The 26,303-nt window shown below is 35.5% G+C and overlaps 1 protein-coding gene across 1 annotated transcript; it reads left to right on the forward strand.

Moving 5' to 3' along the window:
• Positions 1-1,292: 1,292 nt before the first annotated feature.
• Positions 1,293-25,492, forward strand: LOC110452806 (lymphocyte antigen 75-like). The gene is made up of 6 exons (XM_021501491.1): positions 1,293-1,492; positions 16,158-16,350; positions 16,885-17,075; positions 22,911-23,118; positions 23,492-23,712; positions 24,364-25,492. Exons 1-6 carry the CDS (start codon positions 1,393-1,395, stop codon positions 25,086-25,088), a joined length of 1,638 nt encoding a protein of 545 aa, XP_021357166.1. The 5' UTR covers positions 1,293-1,392; the 3' UTR covers positions 25,089-25,492.
• The last annotated feature ends 811 nt before the right edge of the window (positions 25,493-26,303 follow it).

A 26,303-nucleotide genomic window follows, 5' to 3' on the forward strand; every position in this document is an offset into this window, starting at 1 on the left:
AGGGGGCTCATAGACTCTTGCACATCTATGACCAAGTATTAAACAACGCGTAGCCGAATCGAGTCAATTCGGTACATATATAACAACTTTTGTACGTACGCTTACAGCGTACCGAATCAAAATCGATTTTGTGGACAATTCGTACACATTTTACACCGAAACGTCATATAGAATCACTTATTGGTTGTGTAACAAGAAAATTTTCATAATCCATAATTACAAACCTGAAGAAACTTGTTTAGAAAAAGAAGAGATAGGCTACGCTTAATCCTGATTTGCTGTACGTAGTGCTGCAAGTTGGACCGACTCCGAAACGTTGTTGTTTATTTTGGAGTTCAAATATTAAACTCGTACATTACGTTTTAGTTTTGTTAGATGTCTTATCCTAATAATCTGAGTTTAACTCTTTTGCAGATAAAGCAATAAATCTATGTTTGCCTTAGAAACTATGCAAACCCAGGGATATTGTTAACAATTGTTTCTTAATACCAAATAAATCTAGTACTAGTCCCGTTTCCAAGTATAACCGAGCCAAAGATACAAAAGAAGAGATGCCGATAATGTAACTTTATAGTGACTATGTACCTAGTCTTATGCTAGTACAGGTAACAAAACCAACTATCAATACGTTTATAAATATGTGTCAACAATTGGTGACGTATTGCCCTGTGAATCAGGGGGACACGTGACTGTCTCTAACAGGAGGAGTTGGTGCCATCAAATATTCAAGAGGAGTAAGTTACATTTCGCAGATTAACTGATAAATCATCTTTATTGCCAGCGTAATTCTGTTTTGCTGACCAGTAAATGTAATTATTTTTAACATTAATAAATAATAACAAAACTATTTTGAAATTATATTTTATTCTACAGTTTGGAAAATGTACATTGTAATTCTTTGTACACAAAATGTCCACGAAATATGCCATTTAAAATGCGTTTCACGGAGGAAAATCACAAGGTTTAAAATTAAAATAACCTAAATACCACTTTAATAAAATTATTATATTATATAAGGATGGTAGAAGTATACTGAAATTAGGAAACTTACATGTAATATGTGTTTTAGGAATAAAAAAAAATCCATCAGGCATAAAATGTCCCGCCAGTTTTATATCTATTTATATCAACTGAAAATACAAAAACCCACAATTTGCCTATTGCGTTGTCAGAAGTCTACTTATATCAGTTCTAGTAAATGTATTCTATCCTCCGAGCTCCATTCTAGGCTGCGTGGTTCCTTCCTAACATGTTCGGTACAAGTCCGTATTTCTATCGAAGCCATACAATGACTAGGACGTAGCCGTGCGTAGCTCTGTAATGTTTTGATCAATACACATGGTGCTGACTTAGTGTTGTATAGAGAACCTGTGTTTGGCCAATGTCTCCACTATGGCCGGTAAACTGGTAACTGCCATGCTACTGACGACGATGCACGCACGAGCCTCAACACGTGAGTACAACTACATTTGGACCTGGTTAAAATTTGAAGGTAGGTAAATTTTGGAGCGCCAAGACTATTTTTACCGATTTCTATGTGTTTGAAAATAATGTTTGTTATTTTGCGATTTCCATATGTCAAAGACTTTTTGTGGGTTTACAAGTTCGCAAAATCGTAAATTATAAGAAGACAGTTTCCAAGGATGATAGGGCAACTTAAGGGCCACTTTGAAACGTTATCTCACTGACACCAAGGTCATAACGGTAGGAAATGAGAAAAGTATGAAGAATAAAGAGACAAAATAAAAATATTCTTATGGGTAAAATAGTTGTTTTATCGGTTTCGCCTCCAAAAGTAGAATGCAAAAAGCAGATTCCCAATTCTACAGGAACATTATATTGATCATATGTCAGTAATCGTGCATGGTGCAACAGTGGGTATATTTATTTCTCATTCCCTACCTGCAGGCGTGCACTTACAAACTATCGTACAGCAAGTTCCTATAAATGATTGAGGGTATCCATTGCTTGGGAAAGAGACTAGTCGGTCCTGAAAACTGTTACGTATGTTGTTTTTGCATATAACAAAACTTGATTAGTGCTCTATGAATGTTGTTTTACCAGTAGTAAACGGATTATACCTGTATTGATTGGTACCCCTATATCGGCTCCCTACCTGTATTTAGTCGTGGTATCGTTAAATATCCTCCATTGTCAATTCAGTGATCAAATGACATGTAAACTCTTAAACACGGCATGTTAGGTGAGAACGTTACTTTGAATTTAGGGCATTTTATTACTACTGAAAAATTAAGTAGAAATGTATTTTATATCTCAGAAATATTTCTATATCGCGAAAAAAACACCAGTAACAAAAAAAAAGTGTTACTCTTCCTATCTTGTCAGTAACATTTACATTTCTGTACAGTCACTTGTGGTTTTCCCCTTGAGGTTCTCCTAAAACTGAAACATGTGTTAACGTTAGCGTTACTTTGTTGCCATTACGTATCCAAGTACGTTATTGTCCTTTTTTAATGGGGAATAGTGTTATTTCCTAGCAACCGGTTGGAAGCTTGTCTGGGTTCATTCTATTTTCTGACACGAGATAATTATTACATAACACCACACAACACATTACTCGTAAGAGCACGAAATGCTCCAACAAAGCTGATAAAACCGTATTTTAATCAACTGCCGATAGGCAAACACTTCTTGTTAAACACAATATACGTATCAAATACTTTCTACGTGACATATTGGCTGAAATTACTGAACGAACATATAGTTAAGTCAGGTTTACTTGGATGTTTAAGCTTGCTGGGTACCCAAAACGGAACACCTCATCATATAAGTCAGTGTACGTTCATTTCAAGGAAGTATTTCCACTTTCGGATAAAGTTTGAATCGTTTAATCATTAAAAATATGCATTCAAACAAATATTACTGCGCGTTTAGAAATGTGATTAGATATTCATGTTGTCGCACCGTACCATTTCCCTGGAGATGTTTTCATTTCATTTTGTGAATTTTTCAATTGCATTCATGAGAAACATTCAAGAGGCAGGCAGACCTATAAGGAATAGGTACATATGGCTGTTCATAAGTACAAAACGCACCATATATACGAAAAAGTGTTCCATTTTTTATACGGTTTTATATTGGATGTTCATCAATCCTTGGTTGCATAAAACCACTCAAGGTTTCCCTTAAATCACCACAATTGAAAAATGTTGAACTTTGATATCATTTGACATATCGATAAGAATATTGTTTTCTACATTCATACATAAACCCCTGTTCCACTTTCTTTCTCTTTGAAACTGATAGTTTTCCCATTTTCCAGCAAGTAAAATACACTGTTAAAATATTCATATTCTAAAAAATAAAAATTCCTTAAGCGTTTAGAACTCTTCTTATGTCGTTATTGATATTTTTCAGAACGGAATATTGCAGAAATTTCTATTTAATTTTTTTCTATTTGGTGTGAGTAAATGTAGGAAAAAATCATGGTTTTATCGAGAGAATATTTAAATAATAGAACACCATTACTCTCGCATTTAATAACTCCCTGGTTGTTGTTTTTCCGACATAAGGTGATTTATCACATAATGTACTGTGTTATCCAGTGAATATACCCAGGTCATATTTTTTAGGGTATTAACCCATGTTATATAATCTATCAGCCCTGTGACTAGTTGTAAGTCTCAATTGCTTCAATTGTGACGTCACGCTTAGGACAAGTACATGCGTCATAGACTTACGCACAGGAGTCAAAATGGCGTTTTTTACATCATGAACATTGTCGTTTTACACGAATAAATGCCACAACTCTTGATTATGTAATAAAAAAGGATCTTACATTTGTTTTCATTACATATGAGGCTCGTTAAATTGAAAAATTCTTAGACTCGTTTCATAAATTTCATATGAAATGGAAACTCACATATATCTCTCTAAATGTACACGAGGAATGTACTGCGTTTGGCAGAGAGCATTGTGACGTTACAGTTGAGTAAATATTATAAATCACCGAATCACCGACCTCCACGTAATCATGATTCAATTGTCCAGGATCTAGCCAATGAGGGTGTAGGAAAAAGTCTGTATTCTAATACGATCTGTTTTGCTTTGTATTTTGTAACCAGAACGAAATTGAAATAAACTGTAGTGAAATCGTGCAACCCAAAACGTCTCCAGTTCTTATCGTGCAATTCAACATCCTTCTGCTGTAATTTCTGATATAGCAAGTTGGTACCGATGTATTCTATTTGAAAGAATATTTTTTTATTGTTAAGGTAAACGTACAAAATTTTAGATCGAGATATGTTTACAGTACCTTCACTGTTTAACGAATTTACAGATTCCACGCATTGTGAATATCATAAAAATACGTCTGTTTCGAAAATGAGACTTAGATTTCTTGCATGAACAGCATCTTGATGATAGCCTTATTTCAAAATGGTCCACCTGTCTTTTTTATAATGTTTCAGACAGCAAACTTATCGAACTGTCAGTTTGTAACTTTTTAGACTGAACAAAACCAATCAAATTGCCATCTTGTAATGTTTATGACATGAAATCGATGTACCAAAAAGGGTCGGTCACTATTCCATTATCGTTGTTGCTATGACGACATACAGAACAATACATGTCGGACCAACATGCTTAACATAAATACTTAAATACAGGTACGTCACATATATTATGTCAGGTACTATATATAGGACAGGAAATGCTTACCCTCTGGAACATATTGTTTTGGGTCCAGTGTTTTGTGGGAGCTAATGGTGTCTTTCCTTTACATTTATACATCGAATTTTTTTATCAAGCAATGAGCTTTGTTCATGTGCGATGATGTGTTTTATATATATATATATCTAGGGGGTTGTAACCAGAGAACGTCTAGTCTATTATAGTACACAATGTACAGGAAATCGAAATATGGTGGACCAGGGGACCGGATATAGCAATATTAGGCTTACAAACACATAAATGATGCTTTATGTAAGACAGTTTTTTACTTGTCTACAACTTGCAAGATATTTCAGTATCACAAATCGATAGGCATGTAGTTAAGCCCGGGGATAGTGTTCATAGACGTAATAATGGACCGACTTGTACACTCCAACCTGTAAAGGAGGTACACAATTTGCTTTGATATACATGACTGTGTGTACATTTACAGACGTCAAAATTGCCATAAGTCCATCGACATCCTTTTAAACTCCATCCACATAGGTGTACTATATAGCTATATAGCTGGAGGGTTTGAAAGAGTTTGGTCGTTCGCCTGTTAATATCAGCCGTTGCATGAATATTCAATGACATTTGATGCACTCTGGGTAACTGAATTAAAAGACCAGAATGTGAAGATTTAATGACAAAAACAGCGAAGTTTCAAAACAAAACACATCATATATATATACATGTAATACTGAGGTATCCTTAAATTATACTGGTCATATCACTAGAGTTTAATGACTCTATTAGGGACATATCCTTAATCGTGTATTGCTTGAAACCGACCGCTTTCCTTTGAAGACATTTCCATGATTATTTTTAATAAAGAGAATAACTTGCTATGTTATATATTGTTACTATATTCCATTTGCTCATTATTGATTGAAATAAACTATTGATTGATTGATTGATTGATTGTTTGATTGATTGTTTGATTGGTTGGTTGGTTGGTTGGTTGGTCGGTCGATCGATCGATCGATATTTTGATTGACCGATATTTTGATTGATTGGTTGGTTGGTTGGTTGGTTGGATTGTTGGGTTGGTTGGTTGGTTGGGTTGGTTGGTTGATTGATTGATTGATTGATTGATTGTTTGATTGGTTGGTTGGTTGGTTGGTTGGTCGGTCGATCGATCGATCGATCGATCGATATTTTGATTGATTGATTCATTGATTGGTTGGTTGGTTGGATGGTTGGTTGGTTGGGTTGATTGATTGATTGATTGATTGATTGATTGATTGATTGATTGATTGATTTGAAATTAACCAGTACTGCTCTAATTTTCGAAACTCATTCAATTAAGGAGTTTTATGCACACCCACTTCTGTTTCAACAGTAATTTCTACCAATTTTGATTTTCGCCATGTAGGCTACCAACATCACCGACGGATCTTACTAGGACGAAGCACCCGTATGTTGCAGGATAATTCACTGTTGACATACTGCATCAATTACAAAAAAATAGTAAGGTCTTTGTCTTACGTTCCGCTTAAGAGGCACCATTGGTTTGATGATGTTATAAAAAGCATCATTGGATACATGTTTCACGTGTTAGATAGATCCTAGTTCGGCTATGAGTTCATTACTACAACCATTGGTATCAGATTACACTGTGTGATACCCTATTGGTATCAGATTACACTGTGTGATACCCTATTGGTATCAGATTACACTGTGTGATACCCTATTGGTATCAGATTACACTGTGTGATACCCTATTGGTATCAGATTACACTGTGTGATACCCTATTGGTATCAGATTACACTGTGTGATACCCTATTGGTATCAGATTACACTGTGTGATACCCTATTGGTATCAGATTACACTGTGTGATACCCTATTGGTATCAGATTACACTGTGTGATACCCTATTGGTATCAGATTACACTGTGTGATACCCTATTGGTATCAGATTACACTGTGTGATACCCTATTGGTATCAGATTACACTGTGTGATACCCTATTGGTATCAGATTACACTGTGTGATACCCTATTGGTATCAGATTACACTGTGTGATACCCTATTGGTATCAGATTACACTGTGTGATACCCTATTGGTATCAGATTACACTGTGTGATACCCTATTGGTATCAGATTACACTGTGTGATACCCTATTGGTATCAGATTACACTGTGTGATACCCTATTGGTATCAGATTACACTGTGTGATACCCTATTGGTATCAGATTACACTGTGTGATACCCTATTGGTATCAGATTACACTGTGTGATACCCTATTGGTATCAGATTACACTGTGTGATACCCTATTGGTATCAGATTACACTGTGTGATACCCTATTGGTATCAGATTACACTGTGTGATACCCTATTGGTATCAGATTACACTGTGTGATACCCTATTGGTATCAGATTACACTGTGTGATACCCTATTGGTATCAGATTACACTGTGTGATATCCTATTGGTATCAGATTACACTGTGTGATACCCTATTGGTATCAGATTACACTTTGTGATACCCTATTAGTATCAGATTACACTGTGTGATATCCTATTGGTATCAGATTACTCTGTGTGATACCCTATTGGTATCAGATAACACTGTGTGATATCCTATTGGAATCAGATTACACTGTGTGAGATCCTATTGGTATCAGATAACACTGTGTGATAGCCTATTGATATCAGATTACACTGTGTGATACCCTATTAGTATCAGATTACACTGTGTGATATCCTATTGATATCAGATTACACTGTGTGATACCCTAATGGTATCAGATTACACTGTGTGATATCCTATTGGAATCAGATTACACTCTGTGATACCCTATTGGTATCAGATTACACTGTGTGATATCCTATTGGAATCAGATTACACTCTGTGATACCCTATTGGAATCAGATTACACTGTGTGATATCCTATTGGTATCAGATAACACTGTGTGATACCCTATTGGTATCAGATCACACTGTGTGATAAGATTATACTGTGTGATACCCTGTTCCTTATCCGTTTGCTCCAGAGTTGGCAGCAATTGATGTTGTAAAACTAACTCCTTCTACACATAAATATCCTGATAACGCCATACAACACAAGTCAATTACTGGCTGGTAATAGCCATGGCTTTTTGGAATGATATTCCTGCCTGTAATACGATTCTCATTGGTATCAGATTACACTGCGTGATACCCTGTTCCTTATCCGTTTGCTCCAGAGATGGCAGCAATTGATGTTGTAAAACTAACTCCTTCTACACATAAATATCCTGATAACGCCATACAACACAAGTCAATTACTGGCTGGTAATAGCCATGGCTTTTTGGAATGATATTCCTGCCTGTAATACGATTCTCATTGGTATCAGATTACACTGTATGATACCCTATTGGAATCAGATTACGCTGTGTGATGCCCTATTGGTATCAGATTATACTGTGTGATACCCTGTTCCTTATCCGTTTGCTCCAGAGATGGCAGCAATTGATGTTGTAAAACTAACTCCTGGTATCAGATTACACTGTGGGATACCCTATTGGTATCAGAGTACACTGTATGAGGCCCTATTGGTTTCAGATTACACTGTGTGATGATACCCTATTGGTATCAAATTACACTGTGTGATATCCTAGTGGTATTAGATTACACTCTGTGATGTCATATTGGTATCAGATTAAACTGTGGGATAGAATTAAACTGTGTGATACGCTATTGGTATTAGATTACACTGTGTGATATGATTACACTGTGTGATACCGTGTTCCTTATCCGTTTGCTCCAGAGATGGCAGCAATTGATGTTGTAAAACTAACTCCTTCTACACATAAATATCCTGATAACGCCATACAACACAAGTCAATTACTGGCTGGTAATAGCCATGGCTTTTTGGAATGATATTCCTGCCTGTAATACGATTCTCATTGGTATCAGATTACACTGTATGAGGCCCTATTGGTTTCAGATAACACTGTGTGATTCCCTATTGATATCAGATTACTCTGTGTGATACCCTATTGGCATCAGATTACACTGTATGAGGCCCTATTGGTTTCAGATTACACTGTGTGATACGATTACACTGTGTGATACCCTGGTCCTTATCCGTTTGCTCCAGAGATGGCAGCAATTGATGTTGTAAAACTAACTCCTGGTATCAGATTACACTGTATGAGACCCTATTGGTTTCAGATAACACTGTGTGATCCCCTATTGGTATCAGATTACTCTGTGTTATTCCCTATTGGTATCAGATTTCACTGTGTGATAAGATTACGCTGTGTGATACCCTGTTCCTTATCCGTTTGTTCCAGAGTTGGCAGCAATTGAAGTTGTAAAACTAACTCCTTCTACACATAAATATCCTGATAACGCCATACAACACAAGTCAATTACTGGCTGGTAATAGCCATGGCTTTTTGGAATGATATTCCTGCCTGTAATACGATTCTCATTGGTATCAGATTACACTATGTGATATCCTATTGGTATCATATAACACTGTGTGGTACCGTATTTGTATCAGATTACACTGTGTCTGTGATACCCTATTGGAATCAGATTACACTCTGTGATTCCCTATTGGTATCAGATTTTTCTGTGTGATATCCTATTGGAAGCAGATTACGCTCTGTGATACCCTATTGGAATCAGATTACGCTGTGTGATGCCCTATTGGTATCAGATTATACTGTGTGATAAGATTACAGTGTGTGATACCCTATTGGTTTACACTGTGTGATACCCTATTGATATCAGATTACTCTGTGTGATATCCTATTGGAATCAGATTACACTCTGTGATTCCCTATTGGTATTAGATTACTCTCTGTGATATCATATTGGTGTCAGATTACACTGTGTGATTCCCTATTGGTATTAGATTACCCTCTGTGATATCATATTGGTATCAGATTAAACTGTGGGATAGAATTAAACTGTGTGATACGCTATTGGTATTAGATTACACTCTGTGATATCATATTGGTATCAGATTAAACTGTGGGATAGAATTAAACTGTGTGATACGCTATTGGTATTAGATTACACTCTGTGATGTCATATTGGTATCAGATTAAACTGTGTGATATCCTATTGTTATTAGATTACACTCTGTGATATCATATTGGTATCAGATTACACTGTGTGATACCCTATTGGTATCAGATTACACTGTGTGATACCCCATTGGTATCAGATTACCCTGTGTGATACCCTATTGGTATCAGATTACACTGTATGATATCTTATTGGTATCAGATTACACTGTGTGATACCCTATTGGTATCAGATTACACTGTGTGATACCCTGTTCCTTATCCGTTTGCTCCAGAGTTGGCAGCAATTGATGTTGTAAAACTAACTCCTTCTACACATAAATATCCTGATAACGCCATACAACACAAGTCAATTACTGGCTGGTAATAGCCATGGCTTTTTGGAATGATATTCCTGCCTGTAATACGATTCTCAGTGGAAGGTAGAAACTGCTATAGAACCCCAGGGGAATGCTGTCGTTGAGAGACTGCCAACAGAATAATCCGTTTTATCGTTTTTAGGACGCGCTGTTAACAAACGGGATTTAGATTATTATAAAGCGATCGTCTTTTCACACGCGTAAGATGATTCCATACGAATACAAAATGGATCGGCCCTCATACCGTCAATAAAGAAACATTCATATAACATATAATTCTAATATTCAGAAACTACTAGCCTGTGTTTTGTTTTTGCATATGATTTAAATTTCGCATGGTAATTATTTTCCCGTAACTTTGTGTTAAGTATCATCTGCGGAATCAATTGTGACACGAACAAATATGTATTCATAACGCAAAACATACACAATGAGTGAATTGCATGTTAATGGCCTCGCGAATGAGGTCGGTGCGAAATTAAATATCAGCAACACATTTGTAAGTCACACAAAGCATACTTAGTAATTGCCCGTGTGTGTTGGCATGTTAGATCTACATTATGTTAACAATACAATAATTAGGTAAGGCAATACTTACAATCTACAGTAGGATACAATAAAATCCATAGGTTCTCTGCTGTACAAAGTTTTAACATGTCGAAGTCGATTCGGTACTCAAGTGCTTGGACAAACGTATAACATCGGGTTTCCACAGATGCGGGTTGATGTAGAGTATGGGCAAGTTTTATATTCGACATCAGGATCTCGAGGAGGAATACAATATTTTTATGTGTGATATGAAGGTCGTTATTTCTTATTACGCTCATTAGAGTGCCTCAGGGTTTTGTTGTTACTAGCCGAGCTCTCGATATGAGGACGTGACATGACGTTGATTCGACTTAAATTTACATGGCGGGTGTCATCGATGAAGCAGAAGACGCTAATTCTTCTTGAGCGCCTGGTCTTAATTACATTGTTCTTTTGCATGGGTCTTCACTCGTTTGTTTATATTGTGCTCTAGTTTTATCGATATTGAGTTCGAATCATGGTAATCTTTACATTTCGATACCACACAATAGATGCATTCAAGTAACCACACAGTACCATAAACCGGGCTCGTCCTGTTTCCACGTGTAGACATTGTGTGACACTGTTACAGCTTACAACTCATTATGTTTGACATTTATCAGAACGCACTAAGATTGCTCTGTACAATGCATAGCAACAAGGAAAACAGCATGAAATGCAGTAAATATATGAGCAACTGTAGGAACCCTTTGAGGTGTCCATTTTAACTATATTTTGTTTCAGACATATACATTGCGTTTATCTAAGCAGACGTGTTAACATCTGTATGATCCTAAAATCAATAACAGACCAACGGAAGCTCACCAGCCTACGAAATATTACGTAACGGTATTTGTGTTTGCTGACAAAGATTAGTTTGAGGAGTTTACGTAGGCAAACATGTGTTGGTATTTTCTGACAGTGATTTGATCGAGACATTTCTATATCTCTCTGACAATGATTTGTTTGAGATATACACTTCATGATAATGATTTAATTGAGAGATTAACGCAATTTTCTAACAATGATTTTTGCGATATTAACGTGACTTTCTAACAATGATTTGAATGAAAATATAAACACAATTTCATGACGTTGAGCTGTTTGTGATATTTATTTATTTCCTGACAATCATATGTTTTAGATGTTTACTTAACTTTCTGACAATGATTTATTTTGAATATTTTCGTTATTTTCTGACGATTTCTTTGAATAATTAACGTCATAATTTGACAATGATTAGTTTGAGAGTTGTATTACAAAGCTCTTAAGTATATCCAGTCTTAGCCGTCAAGTTACTAAATAATGATGTAATTATCTTGTATTTGTACTCAAAAACTGAACAGTAATCTCAAAAACGTATTACTATATAGAAACATTATGTATATGATACATCAGTATTGTATCTTAAGTACAGAAAATTAAAAGTGACATCAATCTTTTGTCTTTAGTACAGAAATTGTTCTCGACATTTCATTTTTAAACATTAACCTGATTATTTATGTCTAATACATATATTTCGCAATTGTGTGGTGTACATCTAAGTAAAAAGACGAAATAGGTGTAAAAACCGGTCAATAATATAATGTACACTTTCAGAAATCTCGACACGACGTTAAGTGAGACAGACAGTAGGAAGTTCCCCCTATTTGTTCCTAACACTGTGAACGTGTTTATGTAAGCATAGTCAGACCTATCACATTGAGTACGTTGTAGGATGCTAGACTCTAACTTTCTTTGTCTACCTTCACTGTGTGTTCGTATTTGTGATGTGGTATTGTTATAATTCTGTATTGCAGCCATCCAAAATACATTATTTACACTTCATCATGTATGTAATCATACGTCATAAAGATGGTATTTGTTTAACATACATTCGTGTCACCGTCGTTAACTTATTTTGTTCTTGAGGCTTTTTAATACTGATTGAAACTTGTTAAGTAGATCCTCGATCAATATTTTTCGATTCCACTGTATTTCGTTACGATTTCTATTTCCTAAATCAGGCCGTGACTCCATCTGAGAAAGTATTTCAATCTTTTAAATGCATGATCCGGGTTATTCAATCTTCAGATTCTCGTAATATAGTGACAAGGAAAACAGTTTTAACGAACTCAAGTCAGCTGTTAGAGTGGTTACAAGCATGTAAACCTCAGATCTGGCAGATGTTCTATAAACACGTGCCCCACAGGTATCTCTCTCATACTTCACGGGTCGATAATGTCATTCAACTGTCACATGGGACGTTGATATATGGGATTTTCCCGAGGTCGTTATATTTCAAGTTCAGCAGCTGGGGAGTGTTTTCTCGTTTTGTCAAGACAGAATTATGCCGAAAATTCTGATAGCATCGCGTCCCTTCGTCAATGCATATCTTTACACTGCATTCAGGTACAACTAAGGATAATGTACCATGGTCGTCTGCTAACCGTTCAGTGTTCTCAATATCCGCGAAATCAGGTATTGATATTTCTTGAATGAGGAAAACATGGATGTGTGCTTCTCCGAAATTAATCATCTACTCTCCCAAAGGAAAAGTAAGAAAAGGAAAACACCAAGAGTGTTATAACGAATTAAAAGAAATCAGGCACGTCCCAGACGGTTGATTATTTGAATACGTTCTTGAATTTTACAGACATCATAACATAACAGGTCCCACATATGGTACCGGAAACCTTTGTCCTTCCGAAATACTTTGTTTTGCAGCTGTTTTATGATAATTAATTGTCAATACCTTCTACTCTACGTGTAGTAATAAGAAATAAAATTAATGACTTCCTGTGGACAACAGTGTTTACCTTGAGCGTGGTTCCAGTCTAAATGTTATTAAATAGGAATCCCTGATTTTGAAGTATTTAGTGTAGTATATAAACAAACAAAAAACAGATAATACCGTAATCCGAACTCGAAATCCATATAGCTCAGAATAGAATAAGGTGTTCCGGAAGGGTAAGCGGCTTCTGCTTCATGGTCGCACCCGCCATATAAATTAGGGTTAAGGCACGTCCTCGTAGCGAAAACTAAAGTAGCGACAACAAAACAGCAATGCGCACTTTTAAGCATTATAAAAAGTATCGACATTAATATCACAGAAACAATAGCATATTTCCCAATCAGATCATGATTGCGACCATTTAACTTCTCGAGGGTCCCAATAAACCTTTCATCGATCGCGACCATTGAACTTCTCCAGGGTCCCAATAAACCTTTCATCGATCGCGGCCATTAAACTTCTCCAGGGTCCCAATCAACCTTTCATCGATCGCGACCATTGAACTTCTCGAGGGTCCCAATAAACCTTTCATCGATCGCGGCCATTAAACTTCTCCAGGGTCCCAATCAACCTTTCATCGATCGCGACCATTGAACTTCTCTAGGGTCCCAATAAACCTTTCATCGATCGCGACCATTGAACTTCTCCAGGGTCCCAATAAACCTTTCATCGATCTTTAGAAACACCGTGTTGAAAGTTTGTCCACCAGCAGTCGACATTTCTCTTGAATACGAAATAAATTGCTATATTTAAACACCAAGGTTAGGGATGCATGATGTTAATATCAAGAAAGGGAAACTTCATAATCAGAAAATAGAAATTGTCTCGCTTATCGTGCAGCTTAGATTTTAAGATCAGGAGGGTACATATACGATAGACGAGGTCAATTAATTTCTTATTATTTAAAGATAGTATATCGTCAATGTATCTTAATATTAAAATGGAATGACTTTGCTGGTTGTTTTTAAATAAATGTAGCCACATATGAAAAAGGAAAAAAAGTGTTATATAATCAATACCGTCTAGTAAATATATACTACCGGATCAACAAGCAAAGTTTTGCAGTAAAGTAATGTCCAAATTCTTGATTATATCTTGGAATTCAAACTTAATAAAAACGAGCTTAGGATAGATCTGTTTAGTTTCATCCAAACTTATTTCGCTTGATTCAATTTTATCATGCTTCGTTAACAAACGTCATCTTTGAAACATTTTTATTCAGCAGGCCCGGTAATGTTTAGAATTTTAAGGTAATCAGTGGAAATGTATTCATAAAGACTTTACAAAAAGATCCAGATAAGGTTATAAGATGAATTGTTTCAAAAACTGTTATATTCTAGTATTTTACCAACCATATTCTTCTGTTGTGATCTGAACATTAACTTGATAGACCTCAAAGGTTTCAGATATCAGCTTGGCATAAAACCTCCAAATAGTAAACGGCGTATTTAGGGCAATGTAAGCAAAGTGGAAAGTTTGACATTGATATAGAAAGGTGTTTTGCTAATGTGCCCTTACTGAAGCTAACATACAATTCCGTATTGTCTTGGAAAAATGGAAAATTAATATGATTGTCATACCCGTATCTGTGCCTGTAGCTCATTGCTAATGTTTATTACTTATGTTACGTATTGCCTTGGAAAACAAATACATATTTTCATATCTGTGAGCTCAGCTATCTAGGTTTCTCCCTACAGGGACTAGAAAGTCATTCTCCTGTATAGCACACTGGCATTGCATGTCCCATTATTTACCACGGGGCTATTCTTCTAGAAAGTATTTTATTCCTCGAATGTGATCTAAAGCTACTGTCACATTTGATTAACTATGCTTTCTCTGAACTGGACTGTGCTAGACTTGTTTATCTGTTACATGCGAGGCTATGATCGACGGTTCAATCCTCCCGTGTGTTGAAGTCACAAATGAGCCCATCCAGAACGCAGAACAAACGGCATTGTTGCGTAGCAACACTTTGCTCTTTACCAAATGCGATATTAGTGTCCGAAATGCGTTCAAAGCTCTATGTAAATTGTTACCTTTATAAAAACTATTTGATTTGTCATTTTTTGATATCGCGCCTATCTATTTCATGTATTGTACATGCTATAAAAGTTCGTTCTTCCATTCGTTTTTGTCTTGTCAATCATAAAATATTGAGAGCTGAATTCAAAACGTTGCGTATCTGGGCAATTTAATGACCGTGAACCAAACAGTTACTCAACAGCCATTTATATAGAAAGATGTGAACAATTTATATAAATTTTATTCTAAAAAAACACCCAAATAACATGCATGACGATAGAACTACAGTAAAAAGTTTATATAATTTTCTAGACAGATAAAATAAAACTATACATTTATGGTAGTTATCAAGCTTCATTCAAGGCACCATGTTGTTGAAAATGAAAAAAACACACAATAAAACAAACAATTTTGAGCACTATTTCCCATGCACTTCTGTATTCTTGTTTCTTCCGTTGTAATCACACAAGGTGAACCACTATTGAAATAATTGGTACCCTTATGCATTACCCCAGTACTGTTGTTGAATCAAATACCTTGCCATCAGTCAGTGTATGAATTACGTGTTTTCCAACAAAGAGCTTTGTGTTAAAAAATGATTTCAGTTTCAACTCTTGATTTTTGCAACAACGCATGTGCTGAAAAGTGACTTGACCGTCTCTACCCCTTAACGCAAAGGTAACACTTCAATGTAAATCTACAACTAAAACAATGGTCGCTTCGTTTTAGGGTGTGGCGCTGGATGGGTCGAGTATACAGGAGGCTGCTTCCTCTTCCAGACTTACCTGTCTACCTTTACAGAAGCTGAGAATCATTGCCGCCAACATGGCGGGCATTTGACAAGTATCCATACCTCGGCCGAAGCTAGTTTTCTGAGAAAGGAAATCACAGAAGTGTACAGAGGTCTACCAAAAGTCAAACAGTAAGATTGTTATTTGAAAAAGATCAGTTAGTCAGTCATTGAGAGTACAAATGTAACTTTTCATGTAATTGACCAAAGAGAAAATAATGCTGTAAACACAAAATCCCAGTATCAATGAAAATATAGCCATTTGAAATACGTACTAGTTTGTTTTATTTAGTTTTATACATGTGAACTCTAGTAAAGTGTTTTGTTATGTTGTCATTTGTGTATGCTATGCCATTGACTGAAGGCGTGATTAACTACACAATCAACAAGTGACGTCGGAGAAACTTCTATACGTATTGGAATATAATATACAATACAGTGTATCTGTGAATAGAGCAATCGTGCTAATAACACGAGCACAAAACGCATGAAACTATTTCTGCATTAGAAAATGTGTATTTTTTTTAACTTTTTTTTTCGTTATTAATTATTTTATTTAGCATTTATCTATTATTTTTCATTTACTTTTGAACTTTATGTTTTACATGTATGTCATATGACAAACATTTAAAATACATGTTAGAATGCGTTGACTGTTGCTTACAGCTCTACGTTCTGGGTTGGTTATAATGGACGTGATGACTGGACAGATGGGACGGAAGTCAACTACAAGGGCTGGAATCAGAACACATCGAGGCCAGAGGACCAAACCCCACAGTTCATCAGTATAGGGAGGCACTGGACTGTGGAGACAAATTCTATAGCTTTCCATTACTATATTTGTCGGAAATACCAAGGTAACACTTTCCATTACTATATCTGGCGGCAGTGTCTGGGTAACGCTTTTCAATTAAACATCTGCTGGGAATATCCAGATATCACATTTCACCTATTTTTGTTCTTAAGGATGTACTCTTCTGAGGTTTCAATCACGTTCAAGTCTCGTTTTGGTCTGGTGTAACGGGATTTTGTAATATTTAACAAATTATGATCAAGTTTAATAGCAAACACGCATCTGAAAAATATGTTAAAAAACTAGATGTCTGTTGTTTGTTGAACTTTTTTTACAAGAATTTAAAAAAAATACCAATTCGGCGGCCATTTTGAAAATTTGTACTAATGTGTATTTCTTGGGCTTGAAAAAAGGCAAAAATTTCACCTTTTTTGACACTAGATTAATCACTTAAGTTGTCATTGTGTCGCCATTTTTAATTATAGCAGGTTCAATTTTGCTCTACAACTTTATAATGTTTAATATGATAAAAATAATATGCAACAAACTGGAAAATTATACACTATTGAGATATTTTTTACATATTTAGTGTAACTGAAGCACATTTGATTTTTGACCCCGAAAAAGGTAAAAAATAACACAAATGATAATGGGACAAAAAAAGAAGCACACCGACCCCCCATTTTTGTGGATGTTTTAGAAAGAGAAACACATTTTCTTTTAATTCATTAAATATCAAAAAAAAAGTTTAATACCAGAACTTTTTTTATCAGGCGTTTAATCTGCAAAAAAATGGTAAAAAATGAGTATATTTTCATTAAAAAATAGGGGGTAAGGGTAGCTAAAATCGGCTTTCTGAGTTAAAAGAATAAGATTAAGAAATTTCATTTCCATAATTTAAAAGAAAATAATATTTTCATCAATTCTACAAACATTCATACATATCTAATAACACACTTGGAAGAAATTGTATGAATTTTTTCTGGAAATGGTCAAAACCCAAAAATTCACCTAAAATCACATGTTGTGTTAAATTGGTATCTTTGACCGACCATACCTCAAAAACGAACAAACCGACATATAGTTTTTTTTGCATTTTCTACTATGCCATTTACTCATTTTTCCAAAAATCCATATAAGAAAAAAAGTTTAATACAGGAAATTTTTGACTTCTGAAATTCATTTGACTATTGACTATATTGCACATGCAGATACGTTTTGCAAAAGATATCATGAATTATCCGATTCATATCAAATGCATCCTCAACTTATATCATATAAGTGCTGAGTCAATTTACATACCTGACGTAAATTGTCCAATACAAACGTTTGTAGTGTTGAATGTATTAAAACTTTTTTTTGTAGCAACAGTTCAAACTATATATCTTTTTTTGTACTCAGATTTGGCTCTTCTCTATGCTTGTCTAATTATTACAATTATTATAAATCATTAGCATACTTTTTTCGTATTAGTATGTGAGTAGGTAGTATGCATGTGGTTGTTAAATTTATTATTATATATTTATATTTATTTATTTATTTTATTTTATTTTTGCTCTATATCGTATATATGGTGCTTGGCACCGAGCCATTCATCATTGTACTTCTTTTTTTTAATATTTTTCATTTTTTTATTTATTAATTTTTCATTATCAATATTTTCCCTTTTTAAGGTCATATTATTTAATTTACAACAATTGTCTACACTCAACTCGTATACCTCATTCTTCCTGTAGTTTACAATAGATGATAAAACAAATATTCTACCACGTCTGTGATGTAACGACGGTTTTCATTGGTTAAAATAGGATAAAATAAACTCGGGATTCGAAAATGTTGGAAAAATAATTAACTCAGGCCGAAGCGGCCTTCTTTAATTATTTTTACCAACATTTTCTCACCCTCGTTATATATTCCACCATAATGCACGCACATGTGTTGATTATTTCTTAAATAAATAAGTACATAGGCTAATTAGATAATTAGTGTTCTTATATATCTCAGAACGTTTATTCTCCATCCAAACTATTCAAGTTCGTACCTAGTAACGCAAACAGATCGAAGGGTGGAATTACGTAAACCCTGAATCTGCGAAAAAAAAACGCAATTTATTAAGTTCAGGCATTCTATAACAAGTTGTTACACGACCGAACATATGCTTAAAAAATGTTAACCACGACCAGGACCATAAATACACGGACAGCCAATCAGCAACATTACTGAGCAAGTCAACGTTGTGTGCAAAATCAGGGAAAGGAAAATGTTTAAACCCTCATTAATTTGGAACGTAACACCTATCCGAGCAGGCAATACGTCGGTATGTGTAATCGACGAGGTCTGTATAGGTCGAAGTGCAATCAGACTTTGTCTGCATAATTCAACAGACGAATTCCTACCGGCACACTCTGATCAAACGGTATTACGCAAAGAGAAATTTCTATACGTTTTATTCGAATATGGAGACATAAATAACGTAAATAGAGACACCCTTAGGATCGAATGGCATCGATTATATGTCATGTGTCAGATCTGCTTGATTAATAGGTGTTGACTGTGTCGGTTTATCTGTTAGTGATAGTGTTGGGACGATGTTAGTGGTGGTCGGGTGGTGCAGTGGATAGCGCACTTGCCTTTCACTAAGGCCGCCGGGGTTCGATTCCCCGATCGGACGTGAAAAGGTTGGGGTCACCTGCCCGACAACGTGGGTTTTCTCCGGGTACTCCGGTTTCCTCCCAAACTAAGGTCCACAATGCGCTAACATCCGGGCCAACAAGAGTGATTAATATAAGTTGAATAACGTGTTTCATAATTGTTGTTAAATAAATTAAGTGTATATGTAAATACAGGATGGCCAGTCGTATATCTGTTAGTGATTGTGTTGGGACGATGTTGATACAGGTTGGTGACTCGTATATCTGATAGTGATTGTGTTGGGACGATGTTAATACAGGATGGTGACTCGTATATCTGTTAGTGATTGTGTTGGGACGATGTAAATACAGGATGGTGACTCGTATATCTGTTAGTGATTGTGTTGGGAAGATGTAAATAGAGGATGGTGACTCGTATATCTGTTAGTGATCGTGTCGGGACGATGTAAATACAGGATGGTGACTTGTTTATCTGTTAGTGATTGTGTTGGGACGATGTAAATACAGGATAGTGACTCGTATATCTGTTAGTGATTGTGTTGGGAAGATGTAAATAGAGGATGGTGAATCGTATATCTGTTAGTGATCGTGTCGGGACGAGGTAAATACAGGATGGTGACTTGTTTATCTGTTAGTGATTGTGTTGGGACGATGTAAATACAGAATGGTGACTCGTATATCTGTTAGTGATTGTGTTCTGACGATGTAAATACAGGATGGTGACTCGTATATCTGTTAGTGATTGTGTTGTGACGATATAAATACAGGTTGGTGACTCGTATATCTGTTAGTGATTGTGTCGGTACGATATAAATACAGGATGGTGACTCGTATATCTGTTAGTGATTGTGTTGTGACGATGTAAATACAGGATGGTGACTCGTATATCTGTTAGTGATTGTGTTGGGACGATGTAAATACAGGATGGTGCCTCGTATATCTGTCAGTGATTGTGTCGGGACGATGTTAATACAGGATGGTGACTCGTATATCTGTTAGTGATTGTGTTGGTACGATGTAAATACAGGATGGTGCCTCGTAAATCTGTAAGTGATTGTGTTTGGACGATGTAAATACAGGATGGGGACTCGTAAATATGTTAGTGATTGTGTTGGGACGATGTAAATACAGGCTCGTGACTCGTACATCTGTTGGTGATTGTGTTCGGACGATGTAAATACAGGATGGTGACTCGTATATCTGTTAGTGATTGTGTTGGGACGACGTAAATACAGGATGGTGACTCGTATATTTGTTAGTGATTGTGTCGGGACGATGTAAATACAGGATGGTGCCTCGTATATCTGTTAGTGATTGTGTTGGGACGATGTAAATACAGGATGGTGACGTTTATATCTGTCCTGTAAGGTCAAACATGGTCCTGAATGTTCTTAATGCTATTTTAGTTCCTAAATTTATTTTTTATTATTTTACATGTTTAAACATACTAGATCGCGAAGTTTTGAATTTGGAATTTTGATATTGTTCGGTCCATTGTTTTGTTTAATTGTTTTTAAAATAAACTCGAAAACGCCATTTGCGATAGTTATTGTTCAAGACATGATTTCTATCAAATCTTCATGATTTATCGGTTTCAAAGAAGACCATAATAAAGCTATACATTGGTCTATAATAACCTATCGTTATTCATTCTTGTCGTATTAGTGATACCTGATGCATAAAGTAGTAATGTACGACTAGTAAATACATACGACACCTTCAGTTTATTTGTTATTATATCATTCCTCTCTAAACGTAGCTATCTGTATTACTTAACAATAGTTCACCACGTTTGCTCTGTTTCCTTCACATGGCGTGTTTAGAAAGTTTAAGTCAAAAAGAAAGAAAAACTGTTTTGTATAAAATAGTGTTGAATATCAACTACAGTGTATAATCTTACGTTCGTCAATCAGCATTGTCTTCACATTCCTCATACATATTCCGTCTTTGCGTATAGCAGAGTTATGTTCTCTTGAGAACAGGTATTGATTGTTACGTCATTGGTTTGTGTGAGAAAATTAAGTCGTTTTCTCAAAAATTGATGACGTTACTCTCTCAAACAAATGACGTAACAATCAATACCTGTTCTCAAGAGAAGATAACTCTGCAATACGCAAAGACGGAATATTGGTATCTTTAATTGTGGTGATTGATTAATCGAGGCAAATTGAAACAGACGGGGTTTTTCTTCATTATAGTAATATGAGATAGCAGTTTTTTGCGGAACAGCCTATTAATGTATATGTTAATATAACACTACAGATCAAACTGTTTTGAAAGCTATGGATTATAAATATCTGTCCTGATTATTTTTGTATTTATGTCGGTAGTAAGGTAAATTAATTGCAAATGCAGATTAATATGTCAATTCTGCCCTCTGATGTAAGACTGGGGGTTAAGTGCCAGTATCAGGAGTTGCTGTTAATAACGTTTAGAGTCTACAAACTTATAGCACGACGAGATACCAAAAATGGAGCCGCAATATAGTAAATGCGTTGAGGCACTATGCTATTTTATGAGAAGGTATACCATTAAACATTAAAACTGCACATCAGAAAGTGTTTAATTTCATTGCAGCACATTCTCTTAGTCTTCCTACATTCAACATCGAAACGAGGTTGGATAGAAATGGGAAACACGCTATTAGACCGGTCTTTTTTTACCTGAGGATTAACAACAATGCAAAAATATTTCTGTAAATGTTCTTACATCGATTTGTAGTTAATCTTATGGTGGTTCTGCTGTAAGACTACGTGACAACGTGTACTTACTATAAGCTATGAGGATTGTAGGTGTCTGACAATACCACAAGGGAAACGTCTAGCCTCGAAACGGTATATCGGTTTAGAGGCTAACACGCGGTACGGTATCACTTCGTTTAGAGGCTAACACGCGGTACGGTATCGCTTAGTTTAGAGGACATTTTGTCTTAAATATTCCAAATGTGTCCGACTTTTAACCATGTATGGAGAAAAGTTTTATGGTTCATTCACCGAAAGGCATTTAACGCTACAAAACCGTTTACTGAGAAGTTATTTCCATGTTATTGTAATTATCGCTAGTATTACATTTTAAGGGTAGCTTTGGGAGATGAAATTATAGAAACGTCACATCAACCTTCTCAACGACGTGATTATGACGTGTTTACATAGAAACGATGGACTAGTTAGATACAATAATGAGTACTATTGGCTTTACGAGCAATGTATGTACTAGAACTACAATAATGATGACACTTTGTGTTTCAGATAGTAAACATCATATGTATTGTCCTACGTCGTCTGTCTACAATCAACTCAATGGTCACTGCTACGGATTCGTGGGTATAAAAGTTACGTGGAATGAGGCGGAATTGGCATGCGCAAATCTTGCGACACACAACACTTCCGGTTATTTGGTTACCATTGACAACTACCAAGAAGTCTTGTTTTTGTCGGCATTCCCAAGTCATTTACTGTAAATAAGATTTGTTCTTATTTTATTATACAATGCAGTATGCATAACAATTATTAGTGAACTAGTGAAATTCGGCATGTTGTAGTAATTCGTTTAAGTAGTGTAATGTTCTGATTTATATAAATAATATAATTTACTAAAGTTTTCCTCTTGTGTCTCATCACATTATAATATTATTATTTAATGGAACTTCTTATAAAATATGAAAACATGATAAGCATAATCACTCTTTATCAAATAAGTTAGCAGGTGTACACAGAATGTTGTATATGTATGATAACATGAAAAATTGTAATTACCGCGATTAAAAACATGTAATATTTAATGAAAAAGATTATGATATTCAAACTTTTTCTTCACATACATGTTACAGACGGAACAGACAGACATGGGTAAACTATCAGAATATAGGCGGGAACGGTAACTGGAGCAGACGTGACTGTAGCCATCAAACGTATGTTCCACAAAAGAGCATGCGCAACTTTTTGAACGACGGTCGCCGTGGACGTTGTGGCGTACTAGATACCCTCTCAGACACATGGACGGCTGACAACTGTTACAAGACTAAAACCGCTTTATGCGAGTTTGAACCAGGTGAGTAAATAAGTACATTGCAGATATAGGTATATAAATATACTATTAGAATGTGTTATTTCCGGGTTTAGAGCAAAGAATGGCTATTTACGCATTGTACACTTACCGTTGGCATGACGGCTAAAATGGAAAGGGAGATAAAGCAGTCCTTTTTAATAAAAAAAAACCAGTTGCGTTTAGAAAGGAATGATATAATAACAGAACAGACTTGCTTTTCCTTCTGTAGATCATTTCCATGCAGTATATCAAATAGAAAGGTTAGCATAAGTGTTGATTGGCAGTTTCCGACTACCGTGGAAACCCAGGAAGAAGACAATCGCCAAAAATACACATTATACAGCATGATCATATCAATTCACATGTTTTACAGCGAATGAGCAAAACACATTCGTTTGTTATACGTATACCTCTGGAAACGACATCTTCCAGATGAGTTTATTTGGCAAAGTTGTTGCATAAATATTTGCACGAATCTGTGTAGGTTTTCATACGAAATATACCATGTTTTTTTTCCAATTTCAATCTGCCGCTATCACGATGAAAACAGATACAAAGTGATCGCTTGACGTATATTGGGATTTAAAAATCTTCTTTTAAACAACAATAGTCAAAGAACTAAGTTCTAATTTTCAACGATGCTTGTTGTTGCAGGTGAACGGAAAACAAACCATTCCAGACAGGATCTCCCCTGCTTAGAGAATTCACCAGTCAGTGCATCTACAGGTTCAATACCGTTCATCGATAAAATCAGATTATCTTTACTTTCAACTACAGATGTTAGTTCACTGGCATCGCCTACGGTTGTATTAACATCTAAACTACATACTCAAAACACATGGAGAATAAATATTCAATCAACCGAAATGCAGGAGCAAGTCCCAGAAAACAATTTTCCAAAGTCTAAAAGGGAAGTAAACACCAGTGGGCTTGATAAAAGTATGAAATTAAGTTACCTTTTAGCCAAGAATTATCAATTAGAAAATAAGGCTTCGGAGACATTAAATTCATCAATCAACGACGTAAAGACAAACAATTCGTCTGAAATTTTTAATACAAAGAATATATCGAATACTTTTGCGACGGAAGTGGACAAAAACGAAAACAACACAACAACTTTCTCTGTCACTCCTAATATGGTTCACGTGGTTATAGGGATTCTGGGTATAATTGTTTTTATCACACTGATATGTGGCCTCTTTATCAATGATCTGAAATCCATGACGTTGCACATCGTCAGAGGCGAGGAAGGGAGAGCGAGCAGGGAGGCCCAATCCCTGCGTCGATCTAATCTAACTGTCAACGCAAACTACCAGAACGAACACTCGTTTACACAGAGTTTGTCACTGTCACGGGAGCGCTTGTCTTTTCAAGACTAAATTGAGGAGGTTTTAACAATGTTTGTGACTATGACAATGTCGCAATTAGAAAACTATTAGCATGTTTTAACGGAATATTTTACTTCCTATATCCATCAAGTCGGTCGGAAGAGATACAGATGAGAGATTACAAGGAATCAACTGAAGACTATCATAAATAATTACATAGCTGTACACAATCTGGAACAACCTTGACATTACACATCACCACTTTCCAGTTAATGGCTGAGTAACTTATCAGTTTGGTGAACAGTAGGATCTCTCTAGATAGAAAAAGTGTACAACTTGTTCTATGCCAGTCATATGATGACCTAACGTTGTCAAACAGGATCATCATGTACTCAATTGCTCACATCCATTCTGATAAAATGAGCACATACGGATACAATTGTTAAATGTGATAAAATGAGCACATACGGATACAATTGTTAAATGTGATAAAATGAGGTCAGTTGCAACATATCTCCTCTCACTTAAGGTCATAGGAGTGTATTGCTAAACGGAAGTAGGAAGTACATCCCTAGTTGAAAATCCAATGTAGGGAGACAGTATCACAATTTCCGCATATTCTAATGTTTAATATTAAACTGATGAATATTGTATGCTTATTATTGACAGAACAGTATGTTAGTATCATTTTTATTGACATTATTATGCAAAAGAAATGTGTGTTTCAAGTCTTTTTTCAAAATTCAATCCTTTTAACATAAATGTCCATTTAAAATCCTTAAAATTATGACAACCTAAATTTTCTTTACTTCAAAGCAATATAACTACAAAATTTGAATAAATTCTGCTGAGAAATGGCGACACATTCCTATTACCTTAACAATGAATTGACAACGTTTTGATCTAATAAACCAGATAAAATCTTCAAGATTGAGTTGTTTTAAATCTTTAATTCCGGACAAGTATTTGAGAATGACTGCATAAATGACCTTTGGTAAACTTTTACGATTGTTTAACTGTATTACGAAATTCAACTAATACCTGGCCAGTTTATCCTTTTATCGGGAGAATTAAGTTCCTTTCTATACTGGTAAACACCTAACGTGCCAATAATTTATTTTGTTGTATGCTATTTCATTTAAGGTAAATCAATTTGTCCACAAAAACGGAATATTACAAAAAACTGACAAAAATATTTCCCCTCATATTAATTTTCGTGTTGGTCGTGTTTCAAGGGTAATGTCCCCTTATTTATACAAATATAAT

The sequence above is a fragment of the Mizuhopecten yessoensis genome, unplaced genomic scaffold, assembly GCF_002113885.1.
Source record: "Mizuhopecten yessoensis strain PY_sf001 unplaced genomic scaffold, ASM211388v2 scaffold6893, whole genome shotgun sequence".
Taxonomy (NCBI): Eukaryota; Metazoa; Mollusca; class Bivalvia; order Pectinida; family Pectinidae; genus Mizuhopecten; species Mizuhopecten yessoensis.

Coding starts and splice junctions, on each gene's coding strand:
- LOC110452806 (XM_021501491.1), top strand. CDS start 1,393: ATGGCCGGTAAACTGGTAACTGCCATGCTACTGACGACGATGCACGCA. Junction 16,351..16,884: donor GGTCTACCAAAAGTCAAACA/GTAAGATTGTTA, acceptor TGTTGCTTACAG/CTCTACGTTCTGGGTTGGTT. Junction 17,076..22,910: donor TATTTGTCGGAAATACCAAG/GTAACACTTTCC, acceptor TTTGTGTTTCAG/ATAGTAAACATCATATGTAT.